Source organism: Zingiber officinale, chromosome 10B (assembly GCF_018446385.1).
Source record: "Zingiber officinale cultivar Zhangliang chromosome 10B, Zo_v1.1, whole genome shotgun sequence".
Lineage (NCBI taxonomy): Eukaryota > Viridiplantae > Streptophyta > Magnoliopsida > Zingiberales > Zingiberaceae > Zingiber > Zingiber officinale.
In genome coordinates this window covers 44,598,763-44,617,178 of record NC_056005.1, presented here as the reverse complement: position 1 = coordinate 44,617,178, position 18,416 = coordinate 44,598,763, and the positions used below count along the sequence as shown (strand labels likewise).

The window sequence follows — 18,416 nt, the reverse complement described above, 5'->3', positions numbered from 1 at the left end:
TTGGAGTATGGAAAGAACGCTCACTAGCAAAGCAATAGAGGTAAAGAATACAATGATTATGAAAAAAATTAATATTTTGTGTTTACAAAAGACAAAATGAGTAGGGGAGAAGACAAAAATGAAAAAAAAAAAAAAAATCTAGTTTTAAGTTATGGTACATAGGAAAGAGTAAAACAAAAAATAGACTAAGGATTATTGTATATAGTTTATTAAGGGACAAAGAAGTAGGCGCAGTTAGGGATATGAAATTTTAACTCCATATCATAGTTCAAGAGTACAGAGAATGATCTATAGTGGCTACTTATGACTAACACAACATCAGATCAGAATACACCCCTAAAGACTTGTATACATGTATACTCACACTCCTAAATATCCTCTCAACATTCAATTGCTCACTCTCAAAGATACATTTATTTCTAGCTCTCCATACATGTGTATTAACGAAAACAATGCCAAATACTGAGCCTTCATTAATATCCTATTCCCACAATAACATCTCCCAAACACCCATAGAGCTCGTCTGAAAGAGATCCATCTGAAAGTGGACATCTCCTGTCGCATATGGAGTCAGCCTCTAACCCTCCATAACTCAACACAATGGAAAAATTATTGGACCAAATGATATTCCGATGAAGGTATGGAAGTAGACATAAGGTATTGAATAACTAACAATTATTTAACATGATATTGAAAACGTAAAAAAATGTTCGATCAATGGCATGCAAGAACTCTAGTTCCTTTATAAAAAAATAAGGATACAAAATATACAAACTATAGGTGTATTAAACTGTCATACCGTAAAACTTTAAGAAAGAGTAATAGAAAAAAATTAAGAAAGGAGACCACGAAAATCAATTTGGATTTATGCTTGGAAGGTCGATAATAGAAGCTATACATCTTCTTTGGCATCTAATTGAAAAATATTGGAGCAAAAACAAAATATGCACATGGTATTTGACTTAGAAAAAGCTTATGATAGAGTCCAAGAGAAATTATATGAAGAATTCTAAAAAAGAGAAGTGTTAGCATAACATATATTGAACTAATTAAGAATATGTATTGAGAATGTAATGACCAGAGTGAAGACTTCAGGCGAATTAACTGAAATATTTACAATAAAAATAGGGTTACATCAAGGATCAGTTCTAAGTCCTATCTTTTACACTAATTATGGACAAATTCACTAGGCATATTCATTGTAGCAAAAGGTGATTATGCTCATAATAGGCGCCCCTCACAGTCGTCCCCAGGTTATGTGAAGGGAGCAAAATCACTAGACACATTCAGTGTCATAATATATGTTGTTTGCAGATGATATTGTTTTGGTAGATGAGACACGTGAAGAGTAAATGCTAAACTAGAATCTTGACGGAAAACACTAGAAGTGAAAGATTTTAAGCTTAGTAGGGTTAATACATAATATATGAAATTTAAATTTAGCAATATTAGGCGTAATAAGACAATTGTTAAGATATGAGATGACAAGTTATCTAGAATGAGCTTTAAATATTTAAGATCATTTTTGCAAAATAATAGAGGGATTAAGAAAGATGTCTTTGGATGAGAGTGTCGGGTGTTTTATATGATCATAAAGTACTTCTAAAACTAGTTTTACAAAATTACGGTTAGATCTACTATGTTATATGACATTGAATATTAGGTTATGACTCGAGAGCAGAAGATGAGAGTTGCAAAGATGAGGATATTAAAGTAAATGTATGGATATGCGAGGATGCGCAGAATAAGAAATAAGAACATTAGAGAGAAAGACGGAGTTGCATCTATTAAGGAAAATTCCAAAAGACACATTTAAGATGGTACGGATATATACTTAGACACAAATAAATGCTCTACTTAGCTGATGTGAAACTATGATAAATACGCACATCATCTGAGGAAGACTAAAAAAGACTTAGTTAGCAATAATAAAACAAGATAAAATTTATTTAAATATAGATGATGATATAGTATGGGATAGAAGTCAATGACGTAAAAGGATCCATACAGCCAACCCCACCTAGTGGGATAAGGCTTAGTTGTTGTTGTAGTATATAGAATATAAGCAAGATGGTTGAAATAAAGGGTGTCATGTGTTCTTCGTGATTGAAGGTATTTTTAAAACTTAAAACAAAGTTTTACAAAATGACAGTTATACCTGCTATATTATATAGAGTTAAATGTTGGGCTATGAATCGAGCACATGAGTGAAAGATAAGAATCATAGTAATGGGATGTTAAGGTAAATGTGCAAACATACGAGAATAAACAGCATAAGAAATGAGAACATTAGAAGAAAATTAAGGTTGCGCCTATTAAAGAAAAGCTTCGAAGACATGTTTAAGATAATATGGGCATGTACTTGGGTGACCAATAAATGTCAATTGAGCGAGGTGAGACAAATATGCACCTTCATCAAGGAAGAGAAACCAAAAAAGGCTTAGTTAGCAATGATAGAATAAGATAAATTTCATTTAAATATATATGATGATATAATGAGAATTCACTCGATGGGATAAATGATTAGTTGTTGTTATTGTTGGCCTTTTCCAATGAGTAATAAAATAGTATGAGTGATCTAGAACTAAATACCTACTTTGTGGCTCTTCTATGACAAAATGAAGATGTAATGATAAAGGCTCAAATATCTCTCACTAGTTTAACTTACTCTCTAGTTTAAAATCTAAGCTAAAATTTACATAACTTGGTAAATTAGATAAGTACTAAAATTAAATTTCCTCATTTATGGTGTAATGAGTGCTTCTAGGACGCAACTATAAGCCAAATTTAAGTTTATGCATGAAAGAGAGCAATCTATCATCTAGTTAGTTATTTTATAATAACCATTGTTATTTTATACAATTTCTTTGCTAATCCATGTATTAAATACATACAGTATAAGTACAACTCTCAGTTTAGAGGATAAAAGTAGGCAAATAGCTCTCAGTTTGCTAATCCATGTATTATAACCATTGTTATAATAACCTTTAAGTTCACCCATACACTTGTACAGCTCTCACACTCAATTCAAGTTTTAATTGATTTTTCAAATTTTAAATTGATGCTATGCATTCTTGTTTCATTATTCTTGTTTTGCTACATTTCCTCGTTTTGTCTTTCAGGATGTATGACAGTATTGCAATTTATGAGAATTTATTCTAATTAGCAGTATGTTGAATGTCCTTTGAAGGAGACAAATTAACAAGAAGTTCTAAAATTACAACATCAAAAGGCTCACTTAAGGTGTCAGTTGAGGACCTTTAAGTCAAAAAGTATCTTCTATAATCAAGTCATCAGCAAAGTCTTTTATGGTCAAATCAATGGGAGAATCTTTTATGTTAAATTAATTGAAGAATTTTTTGGTTAAATTAATTGAAGAAATTTTTTTAGGTTAAATCTTGTAGTTCAATTATAGTGATGTGGCGATAAAGGGGGCCCACCAAGCGTAGGTCAAAGGCGGAGACAGCAACCGACGTGGAAGTGAAAGTCAAGGTGGTCAACGGTGGTCAGTGGTGGTCAACAATCCTACCAAAGATGGCCGAACAGAAATCGACGCCAACTGTCGATCGGGCATGAAGTGTCTGATCGACTATGTGGCTTGTCTGAGCAGAACGCTCGTCCGGCCAGGAGCAATACGACAAGAACATCAGATGCTCATTACGGATCGGAGGAATGTTAAGGTGAGTGGAGCGCTTGTTTGATTGGGCGGAAACAATCTACTGAACCAAGTCACTGCGGGGAAAAGCAGCAGAGGTCGACCGAGCGGAGGAGTCCCGACCGAGCGGCTATCGAACAGTGGGGTCATTCCCATATCTCTTAATATCTCTTTGGGAGGTAATGTCGCTGACAACAGGGCATGGTCAATAGACAAATCATATGACTGAAGCTTCTACTATCTCATCGGGGATTTGCATGTCTTGTTAAGGTATGGTGTCAAAGATACTTTTCTGACACGCCTTTTCATAGGACGGTTGGGAAAGTGTGCCCGCACCTTGAGGAGCATGCACATCGCTCACTAGGCCATTATATAAAGGGCGTCTATATACCGGCAGAGGTATGTGCTATTCACTATTCACGTTTGTGCTTTCACTGTTGCTCCGTTTTCTACTATTCTGGTGATTGACTTGAGCATCGGAGGGCCAACGCCGAGGACCTAGCCCAACATTGACGTTTCCTGAGTTGTAGAGTGGGGCAGAGTCTTCAAGCGGTCAACCAAGGAGCCACATCCCCAATTAGCCTTCTTCACGATTTTCGGACAGAATCATATTGACATCGTGTGGGAACGTAGCCTGTATTCAAAACGTAGAGATAGAGGACACTGGACAACTCACGATGGTGACACTGACGCAGGAGGAATTGGATATACTGATACAAGTCGAGCGGCCAAATTGCTGGAGCAGCAACAACGGGCGATAGCCGAGCAACACGTAAATAAACTCGCGACGTTAGCAGCGGGACAGCAAGCTGGATATAAAGATCGAGCGGAGAACATATCCGTTTGGGGGAAGAATAAGAAATCAACCGGCACGTACGAGGATGCGCCGAATGCGTCGATCCCCTTTCATCAGGCGTTGTTCTAGACTCCATCGGAGGAACAAGGCCGAGCGAACAGGGAGCCAGGATCCTCTTCAGACGACACGTCCGTCCGGGATGCGTGGAAAGGAAAAGCACTAAGAAACGATGATTCACCCGAACGGATCAACCAGCAATTCTCTCAGGGGATTCAGGACGACCCACTACCGCGACATTATACCCCATTGACGATCGAGTAATATGATGGAACGACTGATCTGATCACATTCGACAACACAGTCATGCTCTATCAGTACACCGATGGAGTAAAATGTCGGGTCTTTCTAACCACCCTTTCTTGATCAGCACAACGGTGGTTCAAGCGACTGTCGATCAGATCAATCCACAACTTCAAAGACTTCCCAGCGGCGACTATATTCCCTTGAGTCAACGAAATCAACAGCCAGAAGCGGCTATAAACATGAGAGTCTACGCAATCAACAATCGAGCGACGACTATAAACCCTTGAGTCGACGAAATCAACAGTCGAGCGGCGGGCTATAAACCGAGGGAGTCCATACAATCAACAGTTGAGCGACGACTATAAACCATTAAGTCGACGAAATCAACAGTCGAGCGGCAGTTATAAACCCGGAAGTCTACGCAATCAACAGTCGAGCGGTGACTATAAACCCGAGGTCAAAAGTTGAGTGGCAGCTATAAACTTGTGAGTCAATGAATCAACAATCGAGCGACAACTATAAACCCTGGGTCAAAAGTCGAGTGGTGACTATAAATCCTTGAGTCGACAAAATCAACAACCGAGTGGTGGCTATAAATCCGAGAGTGTATGCAATTTACAGTCAACCGGTGACTATAAACCCTTGAGTCGACAAAATCAACAGTCGAGCGGCGGCTATACACTCGAGAGTCTAGACCAACAACAGTCAAGCGGCGACTATAAATCCTTGAGTCACAAAAATAACAGCCGAGCGGCGGTTATAAACCCGAGACTCTACGCCAACAACACTCGAGTGACAACTATAAACCCTTGAGTCTACAAATCAACAGGCGACTATAAATCCTTGAGTCTATGAATCAAAAGTCGAGCGACGACTATAAACCCATAAGTCGACGAATGCACCAGTTGAGCGGCGGCTAAAACTCGAGAGTTGGCACCATAACAGTCGAGCGACGGCTATAAAACCTATTGAACGTCATAAAAACACAAATGTTGGATGCTCACAATCCGACCGGGTGTAACATAAGAGGGCGAAAGAGGGATCTTCGCATGAAAACGTCCGAATTAGAAGACGTCTGACCCGATCGAGCCGAGTGCCAATGCTTATCTTCTATAGCGATGTGTCGTTCAGCCGCTGCTTGGGAGTTTCGAAATATGGCACGAGTTAACCGTGTTAAATAAAGCACGATAAATCGCCCAAGCAAAGACATAATGAATCGTACTCAGAAAACCTCGGGAAGGAAACTCTATACACAGTCAAGTGGGAGGAAAATGACTTGGACAAACTTAAGCAATTAGTGCAACATACCCTACCAGCCGAACGAAAGAACATTGACTCGTACTCCAAAATTTTTACAAAAACTCAAAAGGAGGGCGAAAAGCTGACAAAAAATAGGAGAAAAACTACTCCAGATCTGCAACAGCTTCCTCAAGGAGTGAAGCCACGAGCTCATCCTTTCAAACGGATTTAACGGAAATGTCGGCCGATAAGTGGTCATCGTCCTTTAGCTGTTGGACGGTGCCCGCTATGCCCAAATCAAATAGTCACAGAATCCAATCGGAGAAGAGCTGGTTGAAGCCCTCCGAGCGGAGGTATTTGGCTCGGAAGTCCTCAAGTCGAGCAGGCTCATCCTCCTTATACTTGGCCAGTTGGACCTTGGACGCCTTCAGCTCAGCCTGCAGAGACTTCAGCTCAGCTTCTTAATCGGCAATGCCCTGCGTTGGGCGTCCTACCAAGTTTAAGCCAAGGGACCCTGAATGTGGATCGTGTGCTCAAGCGCCCAGGGCATGTCATCATCAGGGGAATGCCAAGTGTCAGTGGGCAGGCGGATCAAAGCGGAGATGTGTCGTTGGTCAACCGGATCGTGGGGCTCTAAAGTTGCCTGGCCCTACGAGTTGGACTTCGAGGGACGAATGGTGGAAACTAGGGTCTCCAGACTTGCAGGTGGTGGAAAGAAGGATACCGGATATGCCAAAATGGGGTCGGTCGGCAGTTCCAAAATTGATGGAGTCCGATCGGATGACGAGGGTGTTGGTAAGACGGTCGTCCTCTCGGGAACGGCGGAAGACAAGCTCTCGCCCCGCTCAGACGGAGACCGAGAAGTAGGCACTTCCATCGGCGCAGGTGTCGAGGTGCCCGAGCAGGAGGTCCCCTCTGAGCGGAGCCTTTTCCTCCTCTGTCTCTAAAGCAGCGATTTGCCTGAACCTACCGAGTCTGTCGGTTGCGACTCAGGAGGCAGGCACGGCCACCGGGACCATGGTGGGTTGCACAAATGGAAGCTCACCAGTATTAGCGACCGCACTACTTCCAGCCGCTCGGCTCGTCTCATTAGTCCGATCCGCTGAGCTGCCGATCGGCGCGAGCCCATGATTTTCTAGCTCAGCGACGCCACGAGCGTTGATCTCAGTGGTAGAGAGTTTGCTCTTGCCGTTGAGTAAGGACTTCAACATGACTTCGGCTGTAAAAACAGAAGTAAAATCAGTTAGATTTTAAGGCGACAGAGGAAGAAACAGTTTACCTAGTAAGCCAAGCAGCCTTAAGAGATGGGGACTCAATCCAAAAACGTATAGAACGCCTTCATGTAGTAGCTTGTGTATATGATATTTCTGATCAGCTAGATGAGCGACCGCCTCTAGGTAAGTCGGCTCCTAGCGATACTTGCGCAGAGCGGGAGGCCTCATCAGCTCCATCTGCCAGCCGGTCTGGAATGATGGTCGCTTGGGAAGGCGAACAAAAAAAAGCAATGCTCCTTCAAGTGTTTGTTAGAAGAAGATATCTTATCAAAGAACACAGAGCCCACTCGGGCCTATAACAAAAAGTCCCCACCTCGGAAAGTTTGGGGTAATAAAAATAATGAAAAATACGAGGGACGAGCGGGATGCCGTATAGGCGAAATAAGATTACTACCCCACATAGGAGCCTAAAGGAGTTAGGCACTAACTAGGGTACAAACAAAAGAAGGGGTGGATCGAGAAGCGCAAATCGACCAAAAACTGGTCCTTAAAAAAAGTAAGGTAGTCATCCGGCGACATATATGGTCGATCATGTGCAGTGAGGATGATTATCTGATGGTCATCAGGAATGTGGTAGGATATTTACATTTGCAATATCTCGTCACCATTAAAGTCGGACTCGGTGGATGTATACTACAGTCCGATGACTGGCGGAGGAGGAGAAGTGGCGGCCATGGAGAAAAGCAAGAAATAAAAACAGAATGTCGACGAAAATCAAGGAGCAAACGGAGGGGGGAGAAAGAGCTTACTGCGGAATATCGATGGCGAAAAACGAGGAAGAAGGAGGACGACAAAGAGCTTGTGCGATGGAGAGGAGATGCGGTGCAAGAGAAGTACGACGGTGAAAAAGGGCTTATAAACCTAGGGGAAGGTCGCTCTGGGCTGTCCGATGAAGGGTTACGCAAAACAAGGCCGAGATCTGATAGTTGAATTCAAAGCGACGCTTGTCACATCAGTCGCAGATATCCGTCTGTCACATCAAGCGTGCAGTGGCAGAGATCGAGACACATGGCAACTGGCGATAGGGAAGCATTAATGGGGCTTAATTAAAAGTCATGGGCAGCGTGCTCAGCCATAATGACTAGAGATTTGCACAGTCTTCCAGAAATCGGGAGGGCGTCAGCAACCAATAAAAGGCGTGCATCTACGGAAACGAAGAGAAATGGAAAAATTGTTAAGCGTCGCCGCCAACTATCCCAACCGGCACATATCTCTAACTAATTAATAGTCGAGCGATAGCTTTAAACTCAGGTATGTAAAGTATAGCCGAGCGGCGACTTTAAACTTAGGTGTGTAAAGGATAGCCGAGCGGCAGCTTTAAACTCAGGTGTGTAAAGGATAGCTGAGCGACAGCTCTAAACCTAGGAATGTAAATGATAGCCGAGCAGCGGCTCTAAACCCAGGTGTATATAATGATAGCCGAAACCTAGGGATATAAATGATAGCCGAGCAACGGCTCTAAAGTCAGGTGCGAAATTAATTAGCCGAGCGACGACTTTAAATCGGCTTCAATGTTCACCATATCCGAGTTGCGGCTCTAAGCTCAAGTCAGTAAGATAAAGCAGAACGGCGACTATAAAGATGATATGAGCCGATCGAAAGCTCGGAAACATAGAATGCCCGATCAAGGGAAAGTCATTGAAGACACTACTTACTTGTCCAGTCAGTCGAACTTATAGCCTCCTTCGACTAGACTTGATGTGGCGATAAAGGGAGCCCACCAATCGTGGGTCAAAGGCGGAGACATCAGCCGACGTGGAAGTCAAAGTCAAGATAGTCAACGGTGGTCAGCATGGTCAACGGTTCCACCAAAGATGGTCGAGTGGAAATCGACGTCAACTACCGATCGGGCATGAAGTGTCCGATCAGCCATGGGCTTGTTTGAGCAGAATGTTCGTCCGACCAGAAGCACTACGGCAAAAACATCAGATGCTCATTACGGATTGAAGGAACATTAAGGTGACCAGAGCGGAAACAATCTACTGAACTAAGTCACTACAGGGAAAAGCGGCAGAGGTCGACCGAGAGGAGTCCCTGTCCAGCGGCTACCCCACTCGGTCGAACAGTGGAACCATTCCTGTATCTCTTAATATCCCTTTAGGAGATAATGTTGCTGACAACAGGGCATGGTCAATAGACGAATTGTACGACGAAAGCTTCTAACTGTCTAATCGGGATTCGCATGCCTTATTAAGGTATAGTGTCAGAGACACTTTTCTGACATGCCCTTTCATAGGAAAGTTGGGAAAGCGTGCTCGTGCCTTGAGGAGCATACACGTCGCCCATTGGGGCACTATATAAAGGGAGGTTCATGCATATCTAATTCCCTTTCAACTTAAGGCTATTTTTTTAATTACAAAGTTCTAGCTATAGAATAGTAATCATTCTCTAAAGTTTTCTTATGCTCAAGATTGTCCCTTTGGCTTTATATATAATTGACATCTCTAATAAGGTAAATGAAAATAAATTGCACTCCCTTTAAATTTCTACTCTAAGTCAATTTTTATGGTCCAAGTCCATTATTTAATTAGAAGGTCAACCTAGATTCTTTTTATTTATGGCATAAGTCCATTACAAAACGAAAAGGCCAATCTGAATTCCTTTTTAATATTATACATCTACATAAATTTTCAAATTATGATCAATATTCTTCTATACTTAACTATAATTGTTTTAGCCTTATAAGCTTTAGTAGTTCCTTATCAAATCCTTTTAGCACATATTTTTCTTTAAGTTTACTTTTTTATTTAAAGCAGATGTTTAATAGGTGATTTTCCATGTTAATCCAAATTAGCCTACATACTTTGTTAAAATTTTTTAGCAACTCCAATAAATTTATATTTGGCAAATCATGATGGTTCGATAAAGCTCTATCAAACAATTTCAATTAATCAAGAAATTCCAAACAAAGAAACTTCTTCTCTACTATGTCTAGGCCTATATAGACCATCATTTTTATTATTTTTCCTTAATATTTCACTAGATATAATTCCTATTATTTATAGAGTTATATATGCACAAAGGATGTCCATTCAAATTATTCGTCTCCTTTAGTTTCCATGAATTTAAGCTCATCTTCATGTGAGTGAAGTTTTTGTTATACTAATTTCTAAAATCTCTTATATAATTAATAGTAGTAGTAGTGTTTTCTCTCATCATGAGCATATCAACAACTCATTATCCTTACAAAAAAAAAATAATGAATTGGCAATAAAGTCTAATTAGGATGCACATAAAAGAACTACTGCATCCAATCATTTTATATTTGGTAAATTATGCTCATCTGTCATGTCATGCCAGATAATCAAAGTAATCTTTTCTATTTCAATTACCTAACAAAGAAATATATTATGTTCGATATCTTTGCCATTATATTAGGTATGTGATTATTATTTTTAAGAAAAAAGACTTAATGTGATTGTCCACGATGGTTCTTATTATTTATAAAGCTGTGTAAAAAGGGTAATCTTCATTAAAACTATTCATATGGTACATTTTATTTCCATGAATTTGAACTCATCCTACATGTAATTTTATAAGGTCCACTCCTAAAATCTACCTTATGTATTCAGGGTAGTAGCATTTCCTCTTATCATGTTGAATATGCATATCAAAAAGTAATGATGCTTACAAAAAATATAGTGTGATAAATTAAATATAATGTAAAAAAACAGATGGATAACAATGTGTACATCTAATTATGATGCAAATAAAGGAATTGTGTGCACAGTTGTTTTTTATGGATAATAATTAAGCTAAACTACCTATATCATTTTTAATAGATATTGGTTAAACTAGTGCAAAAAAATAGTGCATGATGGTATTTTTTTTTAAAATTTAAAGAATACAAATATTTAAAAAGTCCAATGAAAGAAATTAATTAAATACAATAAATTTAAACTATTAACTAAATAAATAAAAGTAATTTCTAAATAGTAAAACAATTATACAAGCCTTCTCCAATGCTGAAGTTGGGATAAGATGGTGGCTCCTTTGAAATATTGTAATGACTTTATGGAAAAATTCTTATAAATTTCTCTTTGCAATGACCATGTACCAGGTCTAAGTTAGATACTTTGTGGTTTGCCTTAAATAAAATGTCCTATAAAAAAAAATGATTAACCAGATCAGGTAACATCGAACCTGAGGCGACGGGCTCGACCCCACGGAAGTTTTCCATTGGCCGCCAGGGTAAATCGGGGAAGTGCATATGGAAGCTCATCCTGACAGCTAGCATTCTCAGGTTCACAACCCATTAAGAAGAAATATTCCCAATAATATACCGCAGCTGAGTCTCGAACTCATCGGAGGGCCTACCCCTAGCACCCTGCCCTCGGGGGCAAAAATGATTAACCAGGCCAGGTAACGTTGAACCTGAGACAGCTCCACGGAAGTTTCCCACCGGCTACCAGGGTAAATCAGAGAAATAAATATAGAGACCCACATTCTCAAGTCCGCTACCCATTAAGAAGAAAAATTCCCAATAATATGTAGTTGAGTCTCAAACTCTAGATCACTGATCTATCACTGAAGGGTCTAACCATGACATCCTGCCCTCGGGGCAGATAAAATGTCTCCTAGCACATCTAACAAAAGGCCTACAATTTAAATTTTTCTCTTTTTAAAAAAAATACAGTTATTTTTTGAAAAAAAAATGAATTTGAGTCTAAATTAATTAGAATCCAATGAAATTTTAGAATCTGAATTTGGCTCTCAATAGGAAGAGGTCTAGGAACACAAAAATAATGTTCTTGATCTCAAGACTAAGCCCTTACTACTCGAATGTTGCTTTCCTGCAACAACAAATTAGCACTAGGTTCATCCAATCCCATAGCGAAGGATCAATGATAATCAGGACATCAATTATGTGGTTCCTAACAATCGATGGTGATGTGGAAATATTGGAGAAGTAGCAATTGATGACAAAGCTCAAGGAGGACACTGAGCAAGCTTTTAATAGAGATCTAGTGTTAAAAGGGGTATCCGTGTAGTTGTGGATGATTGCAATATTAGCAATATGTGTGTAAGGATGAAGAGATGAAGAGAGAGGTTTTTATGGTATTCTCACCGAGGGAAATGGATGTGGAACGCAGAGCCAAGATAAGAGGGGGTGGTCGACGAGCATCACCTTAGTGGCAGCGCTGGGAGGCCAACCAGTGAATATGTCTTTGTCAGTTCCAAGGGGCAGAGCACACGAGTGAAGGTAGATGGTGGGCTACAAGCCATGCTCATCATTGAAGTAGTATAGTTGTGAACTCATAGGAGTCAATCAATGACAAGGATTGTCAACTTGCACTAAAGCTAAGATTAGAGATTGAAGCTCCCAGGGCTTGGCACAGATGATAAGCGCATGGTATTCTGTTTGAATCGAACAGGGGTAGATCCCAGGGTTTCACCGCCTGAAACCCGTCATGCACTTGTAGCCTGTGCTCCTGTTGAACCTCCCTTCATAAGACATGGGGCCGTTGTAGGGGGCTATTAATGTGGCTGATCCTATCCGAGCGCTGAGTCGACGGACGCTGGGAATGTGACACTCTCCGCTGTCTCCGACTATTGGTGTAGATCTCCGGCGAACCTGCAAAGAAGCCGAGCCGGGAGGGGTTTCTCGGCGGCGGCCCTCCGACGCTCAAGTTAAACAACGAGAAATGAGAGAGGCAGCGTAACTATGGCTACAGTGAGGATTGCGCATACCTTCGTCGACATCTGGGGGTCCTTATATAGGACCCCGGGGAGGCGTGGGCACGCTTCTCGATGCGTGCACGCTTCCCCAAACATACCTTAACGAGCCCATGTCAGAAAAGTACCCCTGACATCATTCCGCAATCGTCCGAGCATATCCCGGATGTGACGGTGGAAGCTCGGCCGCCAACCCTGTTACCTGTCGGCGGCAGACGTCTCGAGGATGATGTTATCCCCTGTCTCCTTTGTCCTCTTGCACCTCCTGTCTGTTCCAGGCCGAGCGGTTCGGCCGCTCGACAAGCATATCACTTCTGCCCCGGTTGTAGGTATCGGTCCGACTGGGAGGACTCCCGGTCGTATGCTCGGATGAGATTGCTCCTGCCTGTCTTTGTTGCCTTGTGCCCCGGCCGAACGGACAGCCCGCTCGGCCCTAAAATCTTTTTACCTTGAGCATCGGAAACCCGACCCCTAGTCGGGTTGTCTTTCATTCGGCTCAGGGGATTCACGGCCGGTTGGCCCTCTAAGTCCAGTCGGTCGGATCTCAGGGTTGAATCTCTTGACCTTTGACCTCCACGTGCCGTTGACCTTCCACCAACGAGGGTTCCCCGTCCTTACCACCGGATCAGTGGCGATTCCACATTTTTTAAGATTAAAGATTGAAGATTAGAGATCTACAAAAGGAGCGGATGTGGATGTGGATGTGATGTGTTATTTAGAAACATAACTCATATCCAATAAGGATGCAATTCATTCACTAACCAAATAGGAATTTAAGCTTTGATATCAATTGATGTAGCATGAAAATTGTGTTATAAAAATCTTAAGCAACTCAACTCACCAAAAAGGAACAATATTATTACACTATACTTGGCATGCTAACATCTTTTGCACACTCAAAATAAGATTAAGTAGTCTAAAAAAACTTATCTCATCTCTAAAAACTATAACCAACTTTTAGAAGGCCTGAGTTATCCTTAAAAAGTATAAGAAAAAACTTTTAACTCATAGAAATTAAAAAACATGTAAAATTTTAAACCCTAAAATTTAAAAGGAGATTTTTAATCTTCAATTTTTTAATTGCACCATTATAAAGGCATGGAAGAAACCAAAACTACCTAGTTTCATAATTGAGATCTTCAAAGAGGTGGTCCAGCTTAAACTTAGTTGGCAACTCTTGGATTCGGCCCATGATCAATGGCATCCTGTGCTCTTTTCACAGATGGGCAGATGTCAAGTCCCTGTTTTAGCTAGACTAACAGTGCATGTGTGCACTTTCAGCTCTTCAAGGGGATGTTCAAGCTAATTTAGTCGACTCTTCCGACTCTTCCCATGCATCAAGGAAATCTATTGTCCTTGAGCATATGGCAATTTCTTGTTCTAGCTAATGTGAAGGAGGTAAATCTCACCTTATTCAAAGAAAGTTCAAGCAAACAGTAAAACAATGAAAGCCAAAGTTGGATGATTTTTCAAACCAAATCGACACTACTCCCACAAAAATGAATGCATGCTTCCTACTATTGACAAGAACCACTAAACCCATATATTAAATGTACACAAGTAGCCTACTAAAGAGAAACAATTTAACATGTTATTTAAGAGTTCAACACCAAATATTGGAGACGGGAAGATATAAATGAACAAAAGAATTTCAATATGTAGGAAAAACCTCAGGTCCAGAAGACCCTATAAACTCAAATGTCTCAATATCCCAGAATTTGACAGTCTTATCAGCTGAACCTGGAAATCATTAATCAATGTTAGTTCATGATAACTGAGGACATCTGCACCAAAAAATAAGATCAAATTATATTTTATTCAAGGCATGCATGAGCAAAAGACATCCTAGCAAGCTACTCTATGCATATGAAAAAAATATTCTACCTGTACTTGTATGCAAATCAATTTTGTATATTTCCATATAGAACCACTGAAGAGCAGGCTTTCTATTGAATAAAAAGCATATTCAACTACATGACTGACTTTGCTGTAGTAACTGAAACAAGTGTTGGAATGCTTCTACAGTTTTGCAAGATATCACCGGCCTACTAGCTAAAACACCCCGTGTCCAATGGGCATAACCCCATAGAAGACATCAAAATATATCAAGGACCAAACAATCAAGATTTGGCATATCCAAACTCTCCAAATAGAAATGTTAGACACTGGATATTGAACGTGTCAGTATCTAGATTGGGTGAGAAAAATTCGGCCTCTACTAACACAAGTCAAAATTCCCTTTTTTTTCTTTTTTCTTTGTTTTGGCATAATATACTTCAAACTATCAACAGTGACGCCAATGCTTGAACTTTTTCTTTGAAATATTCTTTATAGATAAATAATACTGAGATCATCAATAATAGTAACTACTCAGCAAGATGAGTTCCCATCATTCAAAACTGTTTGCAGAACAATAGGGAATGTTAACTTATTAGAATTTTAATTATCTTTTCCATTCATGTGCATCTAAAAAAGAATGCTGCATATTTGTCAACATGTTATGTTGAATACTTTTTCATCTTTGAAAGTTAGCATCTGTAAAAATTAGTTCCCAAAGATCCTTTTTTTTCAGAAATCAAATTTAAGCTTGTGATTTTGAATGAGAATCTGCATGAACACCATTACTTAGAAGATAATCACCCTATATGAATATATGCTTCTCTTCTAGGAGTGTCTTGTTAACAACACAGCAATGTTTCAACAGTAAAGTAGAGAGTTTGAGAGATTTGCATGTCCAGCAAACTGTGTCAAGCAGCTACATCTGTGAAAATGAATTCTACCTACTCCTGTCATGAAAGAAAGACTAGCCAACCACAGAACCCCTTCATCTACTATTGCTTGCCCAGAACAAAGACCTATTTGCACATTAACCAACCTATTCTTATCCTATTGGTGATGCTTAATTCACAGTTTATCTCAATAGATCATCTCTCACATTGTTGCTTTCTGAATCCAGATGAACTCAAAGCAACCAGATACACAGAAGCATCATCAAACAAGTCCTACTTAACATAGTAACATGGAACAAAAAGATGTGCCAAATAAAAGTATAGTAAAAAATGAAAGATTCTAAGAAGATAGACATATGTCTCATTCAATAAGAAAATATGATATGCACAACATGACTAAGCTAACAAGTCTTTATATAAAACGAGTCTCGAAGCACATAGCAACATTCTAATTCCTAGAATGACAATTTCCGAGAAAAAACTTCCAACATGTCAAAATCATTTAGATATTATATTATGCCCAGTCCTTAGTACTAGTGTGTTTATCAATTTATTTAAATTACTTATATTTACTTGGAAGATGCAAAGAGTGAGGAATTTCATTTTCTCCAATTCCTCAACTTTAGTTTCACCTAAATGAGATGAAAGCTGAGGGAAAGTAAGTTTAATCCTCTATTAAATTATTTTCTCTCCTATTCCCTCCCCTGTAAGTAAACTCAGCAACATAATTAACATTGACACTAACCTGATGCCAGAAGAAACTCATGCGGATGGAAATCAATACACTGAATTTGACCCTCATGGATCTTAAATTCATGTAAAAGTTTTCCAGCAGTAAGATCCCATAGCTGTTGACAAAATATAAAAAAGGCATATTAGATTGACTTACTAGGGCTATGCATGGCTAAACAGGTAAAATAACGTGTTTAAAAAAGGAAAAACTTCTCCAGTAAATCAAGAGCAAAGAAAGAAGTTTAAATTAACAATCCCTAATCATATGAGAACAATAAAACACAAACAAGAGATGGAGGCAAACCTTTATAATATTGTCTTCCCCGCCTGAAACTACCCATCGGCCATCAGGGGTGAACTTAACAGCATTAACCCCCCTTGTATGGCCCTTGTAGGTATGGATGCATCCCTTTCTTCTGATATCCCATATTTTCAGATTTGTATCTAGTGACCCAGAAGCAAAGAATTCGCCAAAGGGATGAAAATCAACTGCTATACAGTTTGACCTATGACCCGTTAGAGTGCGAACAACTGCATAGAGTAAAACAAAAGAACCAAAGATGACAAGTAGCTTTTTATTCATTATGTGATGGTTTAGACTGTAGATATAATAAGTGCTTTACTCTTTGCTTCTTCCAAATTCCATAATTTTATTGACCCGCTAGTTGCACCAGCAGCAACCAATACCTCGGATGAATCAAAATTTACCGATTCAACTGCACTCATATGACCACTTAGGCTCTACAAAGCATTTAATAGGTGCGAAGCAGTTATATATCCATCAATCAAAAGTTAAAAAAAAAATGTAATATGTACTACAAATATACGACGGGCAAAAGAGATGCACACCAAAATGGCATTGGGCTTTCCAATAGCCCAAACATTGACCTTGCGGTCCTCCCCTCCCGTCACAAGAACCCTTGAAGTTTTCCTCCCAATCTTTAGGCAATTCACATTGGAAGAATGAGCGACAAACTCCTCTAGATTTAATCGTTAAGTTTTGTAAATCCCACTTTCAAATTACAGGCATGGTAAGATATCAAAGTCGCGTTTTTCCCATGGGACAAAAACATATCAAGTTACGCAGACCAAAAAAAGAAAGATTGGTCCATATGCGTTACCCAAAATATTCTTCTTTCTCATCAAACAAAATTTAAAAAATAAATAAATAGTTTCGCATTTCTTATTGAAGCCCACAAGGTTAAAAAGAAAGAGGGAGGGGAAAAAACCCTAGTTCCAAAACAAATCAAAAGATACGAGGAGGACAAAGGATACGTAGTTTGTAGGCCCTTTTGGTGGTCGCCATGAAACTGGCGTCCAAGAAACAAGGAGCAATGCGTTGTTCCTCGTCCTGCAATGATCAAACAATCCCCAAACTCTAAGACAAAATCAACCCTCTATCGTCATAAACAGTACTTCGCGGGGACGCCGAGGATCTCACGAGAGCCGCTCCTCATTCTCCAACGAAACGCAAACAATAAATCCGAACCCAAAGAAGACCGCTCCAACGCCCCCACGGCCGACCGCTGCCGGCAGCGTCCTCCCGCTACGACTGACACGCTAGAAACCTCCGAGAGAGGGAGTGAAAAAAAAAAAACAATCTTGGAGACGAGGATCCGAACTAGAGGAAGGGAGGGAATTCGATTGGACTACTATTTCTTAATCACGTTCTTTTCCACTAATGAAATGAGAAGTAGAAAAAGATACTCCAAGGCTGTTTTCAAAGAATTTGTAAAGTTGAAGTACCATATTGCAAGGAAATTTCATTAAGGAAACCTTTTAAACTTACCATTAAACTTCTCTTACTTTACCATATTTTATATATATATATATATATAATATGACACAGAACGTAGCTTGCAATTTTGTCCGGACTGAACTTAGAGAGCTTGAAATTTATTCAGACGTCCGTGTGTAAATTGGTCCAGTGCCTAAAATGAATCTCTCTCAAAGATATTTTTTTATTATTTTAGATATATTATATATATTTAAAATTTAAAATTTTAATATTT

At 39.7% G+C, this 18,416-nt stretch overlaps 1 protein-coding gene across 4 annotated transcripts in view; it reads right to left on the bottom strand.

Annotated features, from left to right (window-relative positions):
• LOC122030160 (katanin p80 WD40 repeat-containing subunit B1 homolog KTN80.4-like) overlaps positions 1-18,065 on the bottom strand; it is a 30,278-nt gene extending 12,213 nt beyond the window's left edge. For 3 of the 4 annotated variants that reach the window (XM_042589326.1, XM_042589330.1, XM_042589329.1), the window contains exons 1-6: positions 17,680-18,065; positions 17,254-17,384; positions 17,028-17,145; positions 16,709-16,935; positions 16,418-16,520; positions 14,613-14,683 (exon numbers count right to left, since the gene is read on the bottom strand). In XM_042589326.1, coding sequence (XP_042445260.1) covers positions 14,613-14,683; positions 16,418-16,520; positions 16,709-16,935; positions 17,028-17,145; positions 17,254-17,384; positions 17,680-17,710 — 681 coding nt within the window. In that variant the 5' untranslated portion in view covers positions 17,711-18,065. The remainder of the gene's footprint in view (positions 1-14,612; positions 14,684-16,417; positions 16,521-16,708; positions 16,936-17,027; positions 17,146-17,253; positions 17,385-17,679) is intronic. The other variant, XM_042589327.1, reaches the window with a different exon arrangement.
• Between the last annotated feature and the right edge of the window lie 351 nt (positions 18,066-18,416).